An 18442-nucleotide genomic window follows, 5' to 3' on the forward strand; every position below is an offset into this window, starting at 1 on the left:
AATTTAAGAACTAGAAAACATCGCTTGACAAACATACAAACCAATTGAAGTTTGCGTTCTTGTAAGAATACGGAAAAGACTGTCTCCCCCCACTGGCAACATTGTGCTACTACAGCCATTACATTTTGCGTGCGAAGCTGTACCGTTAGCTTAAATCACAAGTGCTCGCCTCATTTCATGCTCCATTTAGTAAATCTTGTACTGGCATCCCCCTTATTAACCTACATTCACACCATTTTCCCACCTCTTCAGGAAATGGAATCAGGTTCAACCGACCTCAGAAGCCCATGAAAACGATTTTAAAAGGCTGCTTTTCGCACGGCTTTGAACAAATGCAAACTGATGCAATAAACAAGTATAAAACAGTTTGGTGGGAATCTAATTGTATTAAATGCCTCCACTTATACAGGTTTCCAGGTTTTTTCCAGGTTCTAAAGACATTCTAAATTCTAGTCTCTACGTGCAAGCGTTCTACTAGCCATTACACCAAAGAGGTATGTGTTGTGTACGCATGCCTGTGTGTGTGTGCACGCACGTGTTTGTGTGTGTGTGTGTGTGTGACCTCCATAGCCCTGCAGAGCTCCAGTAACAAACCCGCTTACCTGTCACACCTACAAACTATACACACAAAGCCAGAGAAAACAACAACAAATTCATGTTCAACAATTTATTAAGTGATAAATTAACGACACAAACATAACGACGCGGTCGAGTCGAGTCGGGCGGGGGGGCCCACGGACGGCCGTCTCAGATGAGGAAGACCACGTCCTCGGACACCATCACCTGGTTGTCGTCCTGCATGCGGCCCAGGAGCTGCTCGACCTCGCGCTCCTCGAACGGGTCGGCCTGGCCCCTGTTGACGTGGGCCAGGAGCTCCGGGACGGGGATGGACTGCGAGCGCGCGCCCTTAAACGCCTGGAGCAGGACAGCCTTAAATTCCCTCAGCCTGGACGGGGGGGGGGGGGGGGGGGGGGGGGGGGGGGGGGGGAGGTCAGGGGGGTCAAAGGTCACCGATAACAGGGCCCAAGATATTGGGGGAAAACTACACCACAGTCACCATGGAAACTGTTCAAATTCTCAACAGAACTGCTTCCTGTAATCCACCCTAACACCCTACAGCTTCTACTGAATTAAACTAAACTCAATAGTACGGGAGTGCATCTCGAGGTGCAGCCTGTAGAGTAAGGTCCACATGCTCATTACAAGCTACGATGTCAGTGGCGTGACCTTTGTCACGTCTCTCCCTCTCCATTTTGTCTCTACACTGTCATATCCAATAAAGCTGAAAAGCCATAAATATAAAATAATAATAATACTACAATTGAAATCCATTATCCAACATCTTCCCTCACTTCTCATCCAAATCATCTGCCCCACTCCCCCTTCCCCCACAAAAAAAGAAAACTTCACGTGCATCGGAAACTTTTAAAATAAGATGAAGGAGGCGAGCCGTACCGGTCTTTTCCACCCTCAGCCTTCCTCTGTGACTGCCTCAGCGGAGGGGGGGGTTTGGCTTTCTGACTGGGCTCCGCTGGGGGGGGAAAGAACCAACATCAGCGTCACGGGACACGGGCGCACGCGTCCCAAACCGATTTAGGTTTCATTCACTCACTCTCCGGTTCTTCCTCGCTGAACACAAACGGGTCGTCCCCGGCCTCCGTCACATCCGCGTCGTCCTTGGAGCGCCGAGAACTCTTCCTGAGAAGAATTAATCCAGCCTGGGTCATCACATGGAGATTAACCCAGCCTGGGTCATCACATGGAGACTTATCCAGCCTGGGTCATCACATGGAGATTAATCCAGCCTGGGTCATCACATGGAGATTAACCCAGCCTGGGTCATCACATGCAGATTAATCCAGCCTGGGTCATCACATGAATATTAATCCAGCCTGGGTCATCACATGGAGTTATCCAGCCTCCAGAAAGGAGTCCAATCAAGGTCCTCACCAATACATTACATTTAAGATTTATAATTTATGAACAATTTCTCAAAATTCAGGGAATCATTTTCCAGCTTAAAAACTCCACCTACACTCAACTACCTGAATCCCACAATCCCACTGGTTTTTAATGATCCTGTTTTAACATTCTCTCAATATCACTCTTTACATTTATACAAATGCATTACAACACATTTTGATCAAATCCAGTCAGTCAGTCGACCAATCAGTGCTCTCCGACGGCAGACTGACCTTGTGGTCCTCTGACTGTCCAGGTCTTGGCTCTGCGACCCCTCAACCTCCATGCTGTCCTCGGGAGCCTTCTTCTTCTCCTTCTCCAGAATCTACGATGAGACCATCAGCTCCCTCTTAGCACAAAGAGCACCTCTCACCCAGATCAGCTTTGCAACACCCAATATTTCACATCTAGGACCTGCATTAAGAACCTCTTAATGCACCTCAGCAACATGAAAGACAACTGCCTACCATGGCAGGAATGGGATACCTGTCAAAAAGGTGTGCATAGGATGTAGAAGGGAAGAGGATACTGGTTAAAAAGGTGCGAGTAGGGTGTACATGGGAAGAGGATACTGGTTAAAAGGGTGAGTAGGCTGCAGAAGGGAAGAGGATACCTGTTGAAGGTGCGAGCAGGATGTATAAGGGATATTAGGATGCAGGAGGGAAGAGGATACCTGTTGAAGGTGCAAGCAGGATGTATAAGGGATATTAGGATGTAGGAGGGAAGAGGATACCTGTTAAAGGTGTGAGCAGGCTTGCGGACGGGACAGCGATACCTTTTTAAAGTAGGCGAACTGCATGAGCTCCAGGGCGGCCTCGGCGTCGGGCAGGTCAGTGGACTTGCTCATGCGGGCCTTGGCGTGCGCGGTGGCCAATCGGATCATGGTCTCCAGGGCTCGGGCAGTGACTGGCATCGTCTGAGGGGACGGTACGGGCAAATCACCACGCACACACACATGCACGCAACACACACACACGTTTCTCGTTGTCACTGGAATTTCAACATTTCATGGACAACTTAATCATGGCGTTCTGATGTTCCTGACTAATTGTTTGCCGCTGGGTCTCGAATTACAAATTTTATTTTCCAGCGGTACTTACCTGGTGAAATAAGCTCGATTTTAAAAAGTAGCACCACAGATTGAAGTTAGGTGTAGGCAGCTGCATGCCTTCACCATTTTGCTTAAGCATATCTAGCATTATACACCGAATCAACTTAAACCAGGAGCTGCATCCGCCCATTGCCTTGATCTGACTCTTCGTCATGGCCAACACTGAGGCAGAAACCCAGCACAGACTTTACTTAGGCACAGAAAAATAGTAATGCTGAACTATAGCATTATACACTTACAAATACATACTTGAAGTATGATTAAAGTTTTATTTAGTGTACTCTTTTCCCCACATGGGAGGAGCAGCGGGCGCTGGAGGCTTTACCCGTGCGCTGTCCGAGTTGACTTGGTCGTGGCTGCGCAGCCGGGCGTACTGCTCGGATATGTGATCGGACGCCTCCTGCGTCAGCACGGGCTTCACCAGCTTGGCCACGTGGATGTACTTCTTGATGAACTCCATGGTGACCACCTTCTCCCTGTCAGACAGGGGGGCCAAGCAGACAGTCATCACTTTGGGCTGCAAATTTGGGCTACGCGTCTGAACAGGGCGGGCGGCCAGTTTCACTCCAAATAAGGGGGGGGGGAAATTAAGCGGAATTCAGTTTGCTAATTAACAAGCCCAGGTCAAAACCTAGTATATGGCTGGACCCAACACACTTAATCTGGCCGACCAATGGTGTAACTCCACTCACTCAGTCACTCAGTCACAGACATTCGGGTTTAAAATTAAAAAAAAATAATGCACCCAGTGTTCTATGGATATTCCTGATGTATGAGCCGAATGAGTTAATTTACAGAGCTGACAGGATTGACAATTAACCCCCTAGCCCACCCCACCCAGCACCTCCCACCCTAACATGCAAAACCACATGCGCTGGCTGAACCGGGACCAAAACGGTTACTTTTTCTTGCGGTGCCCGTAGAGAATGTTGTCCTTTTTCTCATAAACCTGCAGCTCCTGCTCTGCAATCTCCGCGGCGTTGGGGTCGTCGGTGGCGAACACGTCAACCGTGCTGCCCAGCGGCATAGCTGCAAACGCAAGAGACCTCAGGGGTGCACACGACCGTTAACTGCATCCCATAGTCACAACCCTGTAAAGGTCATGATCCATATTCCACACAGGTCATTTTCCAAACTCAAAAAGGTAAATCAACCACATCCCATAATCTCCAACCACATAAAAATCATGCTCCATATCCCAAGACTGTGAATCATAGCCTATAAGGGTCAAGATCCACACTCAAATCTCAGCCTTTTAAGGATCATGCTCTATGCCACATTTAAAAAAATAAAAAAATTTTAAAAACCCCACAAGAACTTTCTAATCCCACTTGTTTAGACACCTACCCCTAGCCCGGTTTCCCTGTCCCATACTTTTCATGAAAAGTACATTCTAATAAAAACGTTTTTGTACTGCTTTTTATAATCTTATTATCTTCATCGTCGTCATCCCTGGATCAGAATTCAGCCATACTTGCACATTACACTAGCAGTACACCGCAGGACCCGCCACTTCAGACCTACAGACCGTTTAAAAACAGCTCTTATGCAGGAGTGCTGCCACACGACTCTGTGCATCTCAGCAGGCACCCTTACGTCTCAGCTCCATGGATTACACACTCAATCTGCACGCCACAACGATCAAGGAGTCTGCTACAGCAGGACATTGCATTAGGCTGCATTACGTACATCACTGCAGAGCAAATACCTCTGGAGCCAGATATGGAACACTGGACAGCTCATTCGTAACTACCAGGGATCTCAGCAGCTCAAATAAAAGTCCATCGCGGCTGTGGATTTATTCTGTGTCTGACCTCTTTGAAGCCGGCCATCCAAGCTCAAAACACCAGGAGCTCCCCAGCAGCGATACACCATCCGATCCCCCCCCCCCACCCCACCCCCACCCCCTCCCCCTCCCCCCTCGTACCCGTGCCCTCCTGCTCTCCGGGGGTGCGGTATCGGTGCATGCGGAGGACGTGGTCGGAGATCTGGCGGTCGCTGTCCGGGTCCATCTGGTCGAGCACGATGAACAGCAGGTCGAACCGGGACAGCAGGGAGTCCTGAAGGCCGATGTTCTCCATCGGCGTTTTGTACTGGTCGTACTGCGGGCGGAAAGGGAAGTCTCATCGTTACCGCCAACAAATGAAAGTACTCTGACACGGCCTAAAACACAAAGACGGGGAAGAGCTTTCTATCCAGAGGATTCTGCATCATAGAATATCATACATAGAATTAGATTAAATGAAAACAATTGATTCAGATGAATGAAAACAATTTATTTTAAAAATATAATTAAAAAAAAAAAAAAAAAAAAAAAAAAGTTGGACCCAATATGGGTCCGTGGTGCACCACGAGTCTCACCCTCCCATAGACGGGATTGGCGGCTGCCAGCACGCAGCAGCGCGCGTTGAGGCGGGCCTGGATCCCCGCCTTGGAGATGGTGACGCGGCCCTGCTCCATGACCTCGTGGATGGCGGTGCGGTCCATGTCCGACATCTTGTCGAACTCGTCGATGCACACGATGCCCCGGTCGGCCAGCACCATGGCCCCCGCCTCCAGCCGTCGCTCCCCTAGGCAACGGAAACGAGAAAATCTTTTTTTAAAAAGCAACGATGAGCCACACGTTCCACCCAAAGCACTTCCTCCCTCTGAGACTCGTATTGCCCATATTAGCAGCGTCGAGTAGCAGCAGTGATGTCAGAATAAGGAGTCATGTGATACCCGTCTCCTGATCGGTTGTCACGGCAGCGGTCAGACCCACTCCGGACGACCCGCGTCCCGTCGTGGGAATGGCCCGCGGGGCGGTGAACAGGACGTAGCGGAGGAGCTGAGACTTCGCCACGGAGGGGTCACCTGCAACCCCAAAACAGGTGCAACAGCATTACAGGTCACCTGTAACCCAAAGCAGGTGCAACAGCGTAGGGGCAGGCCCAGTGCAGCAGCAAATCACATCAATATTTATATATAAGGTGATTTCACAAACACAATCACCACAATACGCTTCACAGACTACTCTGGCCAAAACCCCCACAGGAGCAAGCCTAAAGCAACAGTGTCAAGGAAAAACTCCCTGGAAACAAACAGGTAGAAACCTCGGAAGGAACCAGACTCAAAGGGGGGGGGGGGGGGGGGGGGGGGAGGAGACCCATCCTCCTCTGGTCAGCTCAGGGTGTAGGTTTAAAATACCGTACTCGATACACAACGCAGAAAATGACATGCTAGCACGTCTCCCGCTAGCCAGACACAAGCCACTTATTACAATTCTCACCCAGGAAAGTAGCTGAAAGAGCCAAGAAGATGACACACAGACGCTCACCAATCAGCAGTATGTTGATGTCACCTCTGATGCGCGTCCCGTTCTCCAGATTGGTTTCGTTTCCGCCCAGCAACAGACAGAGGATGGCTTTCTTGATGTACTCGTGGCCATGGATACTGGGCGCCAGAGACCTGCTGAGATGCTCAAACACATCCTGCCCAAGAATACACAATTTATTTTACTTTTTTTTTTTTACTCAAATGAAATGGATGCACCTGAAAAATCTCAAACTGAAATGCAGCTGCACCCCTGCAACTGGAGCACAAGGAGCTGCACGGGCTCCTGCGGCGTCTACAATCACAAGTTGCACATCACATTTTTATAGGACGTTGCATTACAGCAGTGGTGCCAAACCCCTGCTTTTAAAAGTCCTGCAGGGTTTCTGTCCAACCCTAAAAAAAAAGCACACCTCATTCACCAGCTAGAGACCTCATTGAGTTGCTAATTAGTAGAATCAGCAGTGACAAATTCAGCAGTAAAATTTGTAGAAAAAAAAAATAATTCCTCCTCGCTCACTTTAGAGTGGGCCTTGCAGAACTTCTTGATCTTGCTCACATCGTCGGCAGAAAAGTTTGGGACGATTTCTTTGCTCATGAGCTTGATGTTATTGGCCAGCATGATCGTCCTGTTTGGGGAGGAGGAGGGGGGAGGAACAGGAGAGTGCAAAAAAATAATATAAAAACAAAGTGTGTGCAACAGCAACACCTGAAACAAAAACAGCATGCTCGTCCAGGGGTCCCAGCACATAGCCGCTCTGTTTGGTTCCCTGCCACCACCAAATCTGCACTAGAAATATGCATAATGTTCACAAAAACACTGCACTCACACACTGAAGATGGAGACTGCATAAAAACAGTCATGTTGATTTAGTGCAGGACACTTAAAAGATCACTTAAAACACTACGGCATCTCCGTATGTGACCCCCCACCCCCCGCCCGGTCCCGGGCCATCTCACCTGAAGGTGCCGGAGGTGAAGCCCCCCTGTTTGGCAGGGAGGCAGCGGTACACCCCCACCACCTGCACCCGGTCCCCCGGCTTGACCCTGTCCACCAGGTCGTCGTTGATGACGATGTCGACGGAGCGGGGCAGCTGCCCGGCGGGGGCCTTCTCCGGCATCTCCTGGATGGTGACGGTCTGGTGGTCCTTATAGGTGCAGAGCCCAAACTCCGTCTCCAGCGGGTTATTCTCCTCGTCCTGTGGAGACACGGCCGCTCAGGAGGAGAGATGCACACACACACACACACACACACACACACACACACACACACGCACAAGCCCGCACGCACACACAAGCCCACACGCACACACAGATGCACACACAAACTGGGTGCACACAAATATCAACATTGACAGTTACGAAGACATTTAATTCAGTACTGCATTACCAACTCGTATCGTTTTAAAAACTTTAACATGCTTCATTGTAGAGCACACACATGCACACAAACACACGCATCAGGTGTCTGCTCCGTATCTGTCTGTGGCGATTTCCCTCACGTCGCCCCAGTCAAAGCAAAGCAGGGATTGCTCTGGGGAGGGTTAGTGACGGACAGGCCACTGCTCAGGACAGCCCAGGTATCATCCTCCCATATCTACATCCAACTATGAACTGTCCCTGGAAGTACTCAATGTGCAGTACAGTACTTTTGCCTAGTGCCTTTTTACTTGTCATGCAAAAAAGGTGCCGTCTATAAAAAATAAAAATAAAAATTTAAAAAATCCAGTTAAAGACCGCACCTTGGTGGGGTAGATGGCGCTGGATGGGAACGCGTCCAGCGAGGTGAGGTCCGTGTACTTGCGCTCCAGGGTTTTCTTCGTGGCGGGGCAGTAGTGCACACTCCTGGTGATTTTGGGCCTCACCAGTGAGCCTGATACAGAAGGGGAGGGGTTATTTTAGGGAGGAGGGGAGGGGGGGATGCCCCATTTCGCTATGATTCAGACCAGTCACCTCTGCTTTCATGGATCTCAGATGAAGAAAGTCATGTTATAACTAGGAAGAAATTTAGAGCAAATCCCATACAAGTGTGTGTATGTTAGCCAAATTTGGGTGTCACAACAGCACACTGCAGGTAGAAAACTAGACAAGGGTGACAGTTAATGCATTTATATATATGACAGCAAGTAACATTACAAATGAATCACTGTCCCAAATGTAGTCTGAGGCCAGTATGCTTTATTTGTATGCAAGCTGAAGGATTCAGAAAAATTTTATACTGAAAAGATGACATTTTAACTTACATTTGGTCACGATTCCCTCCACGCAGACCAGGTTACCAAGAAACCGAGCTGCCAGTGTACGAGGAGAGACGTGCTTGGATCCAAAACTCCCCTCGAACCCCACGTGGAACTCATCGAACTGCTTGGCGTAAGTTCCGTCGATGGACGCCACCAAATCTTTCAAAGCGCCTTGAAAAGCCGCCAGTTCCCTGAATGCATCGTTGAGCAATCTGAAAAGAAATGCTGCAGTAACTTTAAAAAAAAAAAAAAAAGTTTTTCAAAAAAAAAAAATCAGCAATTAATATGAATGGAGCAAAGAGAGTATCAAAATAAAACATTGAGTTCAGATGCCTGCAACCCATTTTTACGCACAAATGCACTGGTTTCACTCTGAAATATCAAACGTAATGATTTACTCAGCTAGAGATCTACCGTCTCTCAGCTGTTCAGTCCAACCCGAACAAAGCACACCTCATTCAAGAGCTGGAGAGCTCATTGAGCTGCTAATCAGAAAAATCAGGGTGTGCCAAATTAGGGTTGAAATTAAAACCGGCAGGATAGCAGATCTCCGGGAACAGGGTTGAGCAGACAGTGGGCAGAACTCAATTAGCATTCATAACGTGCAAAAGGATTTGCCACGGAACCCGTCCAAGGTGAATACCCACGCCTTGGCCCGTTTTTCGTTCTTTCTTCGCAAATCGTTGACGTTCACGATGAGGCGACATCCATATTCGGTAACCATACCTCTGACTTTCTCATGATAAATTCCTTGATCTTGCTGCCAAAATGGGGGGGAAAAAACTGTTACTCATATATATAAAAACTATAAATTAATTCGGCTGCAAGTATATCATGAAATAAAAGCGATTCGTTGTGCGCTACTTCGAAAGGCACACAAGTCCTCTCGATTAATTGCCCAATATTTAAGTATTGATAACGTTATTGCGTTATATACGAAAACATGAAACTTCTTGCCCATTTGCCACGGTTTCTTCATGAGATCAAACGCGTCAGCGTTTAAAATAGTCTACAATATTGATCCAATTCAACATCTTTAAACATTATTATGGCATAGATTATTATCATTAAGGAATACAAAAAAAACATCAACAAATGGCCATAGGTTCACTACGTTTAAAATGTTGCCAACATCGTGGTTATAAATAACCACTCTAATCAATAACGTTACTAACATCATCATCCAGAAAGTCCAAGTACTCCCGCTGTGCCTCCCGTAGCTCGAGATCTTCAAACCCAGTATCCATGTCGTTAGCAAACTTACCTTCTGGGGGAGATTACCGGAATTTGTAGTGAATTTGAAAGAGTCGGGTCAAAGGTCGTTTCTTATTTAACATATTTTTATAGTTTACTTCGATTCCAGATGACCTGAAGTCACATTTAATAGTTTCCCACTTGTTTATTTTGCTTATTATTCCTGTTTCACCATTCAAGACATTGTATGTCCAAAATTATAGGTTGTGTTTGCATGTGGTTCAAAATATGTCATCAGATTAGTAAATAGAAATCAGACTTCACAAACGGAGTAAACCGAATCAAGATTTGATAAATAGTGTGATATGACATTTTACTGACGCTGGACCAGAGGTGCCCGACCCTGGTTCTGGAGATCCACATAGTGCGCTGAATGTGCTGTTTCGCTGCCCTCAATTGGCCAATTAAAACAGTTTACCACAAAGGCAATTCGCATCGCCTGATCTAAGAACTACCATCCTCAACACAACTCCAAACAGAATTGCTGGTAAAAAATAGCCAGTGCCACATATTCACATATGATTTTTAATATAATTTCTTGTGCATTTTTGCTATCTGCAAAATTTGGGAATTGGGTGCAAAGGTCTAAAATCTAAGGATATACGCTGTTTTTGTTTAATTTATACCAAGTTGCTTCAGAAACTGCACATTGCTTTGAGGAGAAATTCTGTCCAGACCCTTTTGTTGTTGGTAAATGCCACGATGATCAGGATTAACATGTATGAGTTGTTACAGACAACAGTATCTAGTAGCCAACAGACAAGGTGATACTGACTGATATAGTACTGAATTATGGCTTTTATCAGACCCACTCAGATGCTCAAAAATTTGCCATTTCACCCTAATAGCCAGCTGTATTGGTAATACAGAACTTGGAACTGGAAGAGTCCCTCATTTCATTTTACTGTGCAGAATTAAAGATCATCCACCAGAGGGCATCAAAGAGCATCTACACAAAAAAAATTCTGTTTACTACTTCAGTTACTGCTTTGACATGTAATGATATAATTACTTGCGTATACTTGAATTGCATTTAAATGACACTTGTCATTTCGAGTTCTTGTTAGCCTGGTTTAGGTGATGAGATCCATCTCATATATCGTGGTGTGATATTTCCTAAAGACCGCTTGTCTGATTTGGTCGAAGGCTTGGACTTGTAATTCTCTTGAGGGACAGTGCACTTTTCCCGTGATAACGTCAAACCAATGTACTGGTTATTTTCATGATGGCAGGAAATTCCTGAGGGGGGGGGGGGGGTTCCAGAGGCTTTATTTGAGAAAAGTAACTGCTGGTACAGTAGGGATGAAAACTATAGGTGGAACTGCAACAAAAAAAATCCCCTTTGCGCTTAGATTTCTGCAGTCGTTTTACCATTATGTCAGTCTCAGAAACAATTTATAAAAATGTTATCGGGACAAACATTTATTTCTTTTTTTTAATTCACAATTTTTCATTCATGCAGGGAATCACAGTTAGTGGTCTACACATGCATATGCTAGCTCTGAATTCGCTGTAATTGCAAAATGCAAGATATGTGCAAAACGATTAGAAGTAGCGGAGTAGATATAACAAAGTAGCCCTTGACATGGTGAATCGCCCAGACAATTCACTCGCTGTCATCTCAATTGGACCATTGAATGACAACAGTAGCTCAGTGTCCTCTCTTCTGCAAAAGTTTGATTGCGGTCAAGCCACCGCCACCTACGAAACTTGACCGTCACCGTCATTTAAATTCGTGCTGTCGCATTTTTTCACTACGCAACTGGTAGGGTTAAAAGAAACAGCCCAGAGCACCCATTTGAGCTTTGCGGACCTCGGCTACAATGGCTGTTCAGTGTTGGCGGCGATGGCACTGAGATGACACAAAGCATTTGATTCAAATGACAGTTTTTGCAGTCACATCAGATAGCGGTCACCCTTTTTTTATAAACAAAAGACTAGTGTTGCACGAAGTGTTTTTTGTTTTTGCTTGTTTTTTGTTGTTGTAATTTTAACCGAAGTGACTTCCGCCGTACTACGGTTGTATCTGTTGCCACACCTGAGACGCGTCTTCCTTACCTCATACCTGAGATAGCGCCTCCCTTTGCTCTCTCTCTCTTTCTCTCTCTGGGTGGGGTACCAAAACACCAGGTGATCGCGAGATCTCGGGGGCGCACAATGGTGATTCACGGAGAGGTTTAATTTTTGGTTTTACTGTAAAAACAAAACAGAACGAGAACTGCCACACAAGTTGGTAAGTAGCTTTTAATTCTGTTAAATGGGTGTCGTTTTTTGTTGTTGTTGGCAATTACCCTCGTTGCGCTGGACGAGCGTCGATACGGTAAGTATTTTAATACCTGAAGTATGAGGGGAAATACTCCGATTTACTTTCGACTTTCTATACGCAGCAGAAAACTAACGTGGGCTAGTCTTCCCGTTGCGTTTTGCATGTAGAACAACTTTACATGCTCAGCATATGTGAAACTTTTTGTTATCTTTGGTTAGAATTCGTTGTGGTTAGTGATCTGGTTTGAGTAGGACAAGTGTTCAGATAATACTGATTGTATTGATCGAAGTTAAAAGCATATACGCAAGTGTTACGTTTGTTTTCGGGGGTAAATTCAAATCAGACGATTTGACGTGTTTTGTCGTGTTGTACGGGCTGAGAAGTTGTAAGGGTCCCATACGGGATTGAACAAAAGCTGTTTGAGTGTATCTGTTCTTTTATAGACATGAGCCAGCCGTCAAGACCGCACAGAGGGCAGCGAGACAGGAACGGTGACGCCCGGGAACACAGGGACCGGAGGGACCCGCACAATGGACGTCCGCCGTCGAGTGAGAGGTCAGTGCTGTCTTTCAACCGGACCTGTAATGTGCTTATTTAAAGAAGTGCCGTTTCTTCTGTGCGCACAGTAGTCAGTTAGCCTGACGCCAGACTCAGTCTTCACATCGAGCATAACTGTAATTTACAGTTTCGTAAGAAGAGAATGGCCTATACTCATGCATTCGCCGGCCACAAAACGGCTTTTGAGTGATGGCATTGGCCTTTGCGTTGACAGTGTTATGGTCTGGACAGTGTTCTCTGACAGAATGGCAAAGATTTCTGTTTTGTTTTATTTTTTTTTTGCACTGAGGAGTCAGAATATGCTTCCAGTCTCGTATTATCCAAGGACGGCTTTCTTCTCCTGCTTTGCATCCTGTGTGCCCGAAACCCAGTGAATAAAAGAATGAATGACTGGTAATGCACCTGAGGCTAATGTCAGCAACCTGTTTGCAGGGAGACAGTGGGCTCCCGCAAGCATTTCATTTATTAATTTCATTTAATGTTTATTTTTATGATGACAGATGCAGTTCACATAGACAATTGCAAATCAATTATCCCATTTAGGTTAATGCATCACAGCGTTTGTAGCTTCTGCCCATTTCCATTAGCCGTTCCTGGATTGACGGAAGAAAGTAGCGCTAACCGTCCTTTTCCTCGCCTTTGCTTATTGGTTAGCCGCTGTGCGCGCGCTGCCTGCGTTAAATAGCTGTTGAGGTTTGTGGCGGTGGACCGGAGGTCCTTGGGGAATAATCGGTTGCTGAGGCCATGGTCTACTGCAGTACTTTTCTACAGCGCCAGCCCAGGTTATATGTCTTCAGACAAAAAAAAAAAGAGAGCACCCTTTGACTTCTGCCCACCGACCCCCTAATTACAACTGCGGGACGTCCCGGCCTCGGCTGTCTGGTCCCCTGCAGAGTTCCCGCTAAACTCTCTCTCTGAAAACAGAAACATCAGCCCTCGATGTGTCTGCATCCGACGTGCAGTTTTTTAAACTAAATGAACAGGAAGGCAACCCCCTCTCCTTCCTGTACCAGGTCCTCCACCCAGCCCCCGTACTACCCCCGGAGGAGCTCCACCCCCCCTCCCAGACATCACCGGGGCACCACCAGAGAGGAACCCCAGGAGTCCAAATGCGCTCACATCTGCTCCAGGAGAGGTGGGTCATTATTGTAATTTTTTTTTGGGGGGGGGGGGGGGGGGCGGCGTGTGCAGGTGTCACAGACTCACGTGTTAGTTTCTGTCCGCTGCTGGTGTGATGCACTGTAAAAGAATGCTCCTGATTCGACACACTGTGAAAGACTGTCCCTGATTCGACACACTGTGAAAGACTGTCCCTGATTCGACACACTGTGAAAGACTGTCCCTGATTCGACACACTGTGAAAGACTGTCCCTGATGAGACGCTCTGTGAAAGATCTATCAGAGACCTACACTGTCTTCCCTTAAGATCCAAACCATCCCAGACCAGGATGTGGAACATGCAGTTTTTACCCATTAAGAGTTCAGAGGTCCTGTGGCAAGACGCGGTGTGGAAAACGCTGACACAGTGCTACAGCTAACGGCCCTCTATACCCCACGAGCGAAATATTTCAGCAAAACGGGCACCGGCACTCCCCCGAGGACGATTCGCTAAAACTACATAATCCACTGGATAGTCCTCTAAATTAAGTACGAATAATGCTACTTGTTAACACACTGAAGTGTGTTTTAATAATTACTGGATTGGAATAGGGACAGCACCTCCAGTGAGAAAAATATTTGTGATTCCCACACAAAATTCGCAGACCCAAGCTGTTGGTTGCGGGCTAACTCTGAGGCCTAGCATCTTTTTAGCTGCGCTCTGTTGATAAAAAATACACCTCCAAAATAATCAACGTCTTTTCCATTTTGACGCATGAGGAACCATAACTTCCCAGCATGTGCTGTTCTCTTCCGTCCTGCTATTTCTGACACATTTCCCTGTGCTGTCTGAACACGCCCTATGATACTTAACCTGGGATTCTCCACTCCCACAAGACTGGATTTACAGGTTTCTGCCTTCTGGGGACACACACACACGCAGGCACAGACATTCACATACACGCACACACACACACGCTCTGTGCTCCTCTGTTACAATCACAACCCTTTAGTATGGGTGTCGGATAGCAAATACAGAAAGAAGGGAGAAAAGAACAAGAGAATAAAAAATCCACATCGCAAATTGCACTCGTTCACAGGAGCTGCAGAGAGGCTGTAATGCGATTAAAGCCGTGTGAATGTTGGGAGGATTGAGGCTCGTGTGATTGGTCTGCGTGAGACCCCCCCCAAAAAGCCATAGGCTCGCTGTCGTGGCTCTGCGGACAGAGTCTACTCGCCTGTCAGCATTCCTGAGTCATGTGACCAGCTACGCAGCAGGCATGGGGGAAGTACAAGGGTACAAAGACTAAATGAGCACCTGCGTGCCAATCTAATGGCCAACATTGAAAGAGGAAACCTGGATTCCCTAAGCGCTCCATTTTGTCCCGGCTCGACCATTTTTTTTGTCTAAAGGATTTTTTTCTGTGTGCTTTGTTGGGAGAGTAAAGTTATCAATTCCCAGAAAAATGGCCATCCAACACCTTGGCTGCTTAATCATCTCCAACATTTGATTGGCAAATAAAATAAAAGTGAAATAAAATGAAATAAAAATTTAAAGAAGTACTGTGATATACGCACGTGCACTGTGAATCTCTCGGGGGGGTGTGGGAGGCTGCAGGTTCAAATCCAGGCACTGCCATTATATCCCTGAGCAGGGCTGGTTGTAGGTGCTGGTTTTGTATTATCCCAGCACTATGACACCTGATTCTACTGATTAACTAACCACGGTCTGCGAGAAAGAACTCGATGAGCAGAATCACGCGTCTCAGTGCCGGACTAAAGCAAAAACCCGCAGGCGCATCGGCCCTTTCTCAGACGGGACTCGACACCCTTGCCCTTGAGCGTATGCTTAATCTTAATTGCGGCACTAAAACATCCAACTGCTAAGCAGCTGATAATATATTGCGACACTTCCCCCCCCCCCCCCCACATTGCCCTTCTCCCCTCAGCAGGGCTACATGTATAAGAATGTGGGAATTTTGTTTATGATTGTTTCTCAACCACCCCCTCCGCCCCCCCCCCCCCCTCAGAAAGTGTCTGGAAAGCACTGAATGCCTCATTAATTCACTTTGCCCCTGAAGCAGTCCGATCCCCAGTGTATCTACGCGAGACAGTCCGACCATTACATTAAAAATGTGCCTCTTCGGTGGGGTTCCACAGCGATCTGGGGCCCTGGAAGAACGCGGACAGAGAGTAATGCCATCCGCATTGTTTACCTTCCTTAGAAGGAAGTCTCCCTTCGTATTTGCTGCTGTCATGGAACTAGTCCGGGTGCTGTAGTCGGGCGCTGTGGTTGCTTAGCAATCGTTGGCAGGGTGTCAAGGCAAGAGCGGTAAAAGACTGTAGCGGCGCACTTTGTTCCCGCGGAGTTCCCACTCCCGTCTCTAATCGCTAAAAGGCTACACAGAGCTTTCTGAACACTCTCTCTAATCACTTAACCTCTTTTGCATATTCATATTTTTGTGCTTTTGACCAAGGGAAGGGGATCCCATTAGCGATTTGGCGGCTGTGACACAAACAGGATTTGCGTAACGCAGTCTAGGTTTCCTTGGAGAGAGAGCGGCCTGGCTCAGACTGCGAAGGAATGAGGACGAGGGCGGATTTTAAAAGTGGCATTTGGTTCCTGTCGGCACGGGACTGTGGGTACAGACAGAGGCCCCGTCCAGCTGGCTTTTAATCAGAATGCGGTTTAGTACTGCCGTAGGACCCCTGACCTGTCCCAAACACAGCTGTAAACAAGCTTGAGCCTTCCAAGTCCCGGTGCTTATCGGACCAGATTAAAATACGTGCTGGGCTGCCTGCAGCATATCAAAAAAATGAAAATTCTAAACATTTAATTCAGGAGGTTGTCTTAATTTGTGCATGATTCATTTAGCAGATGTGAACTGTTTTACGAACGAGTGTTCAAAGAGGGACGATCACTGGGTTAAGGACAGTTGAAAGCAAGTTCCAGATTAAGCTCACTGTTGCCACGGTTCCTCCTGCCTGTGTTGACTTGCGTGCGTGTGCGTCTCTGTGTTGCGCAGGCATCATGCTGATCTGCGCAGTCCTGACCAACGCGCTGGTGCTGATCTGCGTGGTGGCGGCGCAGATGGTGATGTCGGGCATGTCGGCCATGGGCGGCCTGGCGGCGGGCGGCTTCGACATCAACTCGGCCTACACGCCCTTCGAGGGCACGGAGCTGCAGCAGGTGCGCGACCTGGACATGCAGTACAGCCAGATGAGGGCGCCGGGCATCTACGGGGGCGTGGCCTTCAGCCTGACCATGGGCGTGACCTCGCTGCTCTTCGTGGTGTCGGGGAACAGGCCCGCCCACCGGCTGTCGCCCAAGCTGCTGGTGGCACAGTTCGTGTTCCAGCTGGTGGGCGCGGTGGCCTACGTGGTCGCCGTGGGGCTCTACCTGCACTTCGTCATCACGGTCAACGCCACCGACGTGTGCAAGAAGCGCGAGCGGCTGTACGCCCGCCAGGGCTACACCTGGATGAACTGCGACGTGGGCGGGGCCGACGCCGCCGTGGCGCTCTTCAGCCTCATCACCGCCATCCTCTTCGCCGCCGGCTGCGTGCTCACGGGCCAGACCATCCGCGGCGTTCGCCGGTACCGCCAGGATAAGGAGCGCCACGAGGCCGGCCTGCGGAACCAGGAGAACCCCCGGCGGAACCAGGAGAGCGCGCCGCGGCCCGCCAACCCCCAGAGGGCGCCACTGAGGTCCGACGACATCTCCATCTGACCCGGGACGCCGTCGCCGAAATTTCCTGAAAAGTGACTTTTATTTTCTGAAAAAAGTGACTGTGTCTTTGTGCCTCATTTTTAAAAACCGTTCACTGTATGAATTTTAAGACTCTTTTTTTTTTTCCTCCCCCACCTTGCAGCTGGGAGACTGGAAATGACCTGTAGACATTTTACATTCCCTGTGAGATTCGCCTTGTACAGAAACCAACTTCCATTTAGAGCACTGCAGTAAAATTGCTTTGGAGCGCTCCTAACATTAGCTTTTGCTTATGCGGACGGTAGCCACCCAGGTGGATGTTTCTGGGTGCTGATTTTCTTTGTCTGTAAAAGTGGTAATCGCCTGATTGGTCCAGAAGGACCAATCACAGGACGGCAGGGTTTCCAATGCAGCCAAACTGCATAGTTCTGTTTCGTGCGTATCGCTGCTGTTTCCATTTGCCTAATGAACATTTAAACCGGGTATTTAGCATTTTAAAGAACCGAGCTTAGTAAACATTGTTCTGGCTTTTTTATAGTTTACTAACTTTGCTTTCCTTTCAATGTACTCAATTTGCACAAAATTGGGATTTTGATATTATGAATTGCATAAACTCATAGAAATGGAAACATTTCTAGAAACTGTATAGTAGTTTTATGTTTTTAATGAATAACAAAGTTAACAGACAATGTACAGTTGAGTCACTTAGGAGCAATGCAGAACATGTGAATATAACACTAATTTTCTTGTTTTTATGTCACAAAATAAGTGAACTTTACCCTCAGGAAGAAATAAAAGCTATTCCTTTTTAAATTTGGGCCATGTTTTGACTACCCGAGGACCATAGTATTGCATTATTTCATCCAGAACAAATGACTTATATAAAATATTTTACAGAAATTCCCTGCTTTTTTTTGAATATTTTAGTGCCT

At 47.4% G+C, this 18442-nt stretch overlaps 2 protein-coding genes and 1 non-coding gene across 4 annotated transcripts; 1 reads left to right on the plus strand and 2 right to left on the minus strand.

Annotated features, from left to right (window-relative positions):
• Window positions 1-652: 652 nt before the first annotated feature.
• On the minus strand, window positions 653-9908 carry mcm3l (MCM3 minichromosome maintenance deficient 3 (S. cerevisiae), like). Its single transcript, XM_035414555.1, has 17 exons — window positions 9801-9908; window positions 9273-9385; window positions 8629-8837; window positions 8128-8258; window positions 7346-7584; window positions 6906-7014; window positions 6390-6543; window positions 5795-5926; window positions 5435-5643; window positions 5001-5175; window positions 3976-4102; window positions 3399-3549; window positions 2738-2878; window positions 2196-2287; window positions 1613-1698; window positions 1456-1531; window positions 653-946 (listed from the first exon to the last, which is right to left on the minus strand). Exons 1-17 carry the CDS (start codon window positions 9870-9872, stop codon window positions 748-750), a joined length of 2415 nt encoding a protein of 804 aa, XP_035270446.1. The 5' UTR covers window positions 9873-9908; the 3' UTR covers window positions 653-747.
• Window positions 7848-7979, minus strand: LOC118226644. The gene has a single exon (XR_004765074.1).
• On the plus strand, window positions 9210-18323 carry si:ch211-191a24.4 (uncharacterized protein LOC100150331 homolog). Of its 2 annotated transcripts, none has more exons than XM_035414569.1 (4): window positions 9210-9260; window positions 12589-12700; window positions 13717-13838; window positions 16828-18323. In XM_035414569.1, exons 2-4 carry the CDS (start codon window positions 12591-12593, stop codon window positions 17529-17531), a joined length of 936 nt encoding a protein of 311 aa, XP_035270460.1. In that variant the 5' UTR covers window positions 9210-9260; window positions 12589-12590; the 3' UTR covers window positions 17532-18323. The 2 variants fall into 2 exon arrangements, with proteins under 2 accessions (XP_035270460.1, XP_035270459.1); XM_035414568.1 differs by lacking the exon at window positions 9210-9260 and adding an exon at window positions 11483-12112.
• The last annotated feature ends 119 nt before the right edge of the window (window positions 18324-18442 follow it).

The sequence above is a fragment of the Anguilla anguilla genome, chromosome 4 (genome assembly GCF_013347855.1).
Source record: "Anguilla anguilla isolate fAngAng1 chromosome 4, fAngAng1.pri, whole genome shotgun sequence".
In the NCBI taxonomy this organism is placed as follows: domain Eukaryota; kingdom Metazoa; phylum Chordata; class Actinopteri; order Anguilliformes; family Anguillidae; genus Anguilla; species Anguilla anguilla.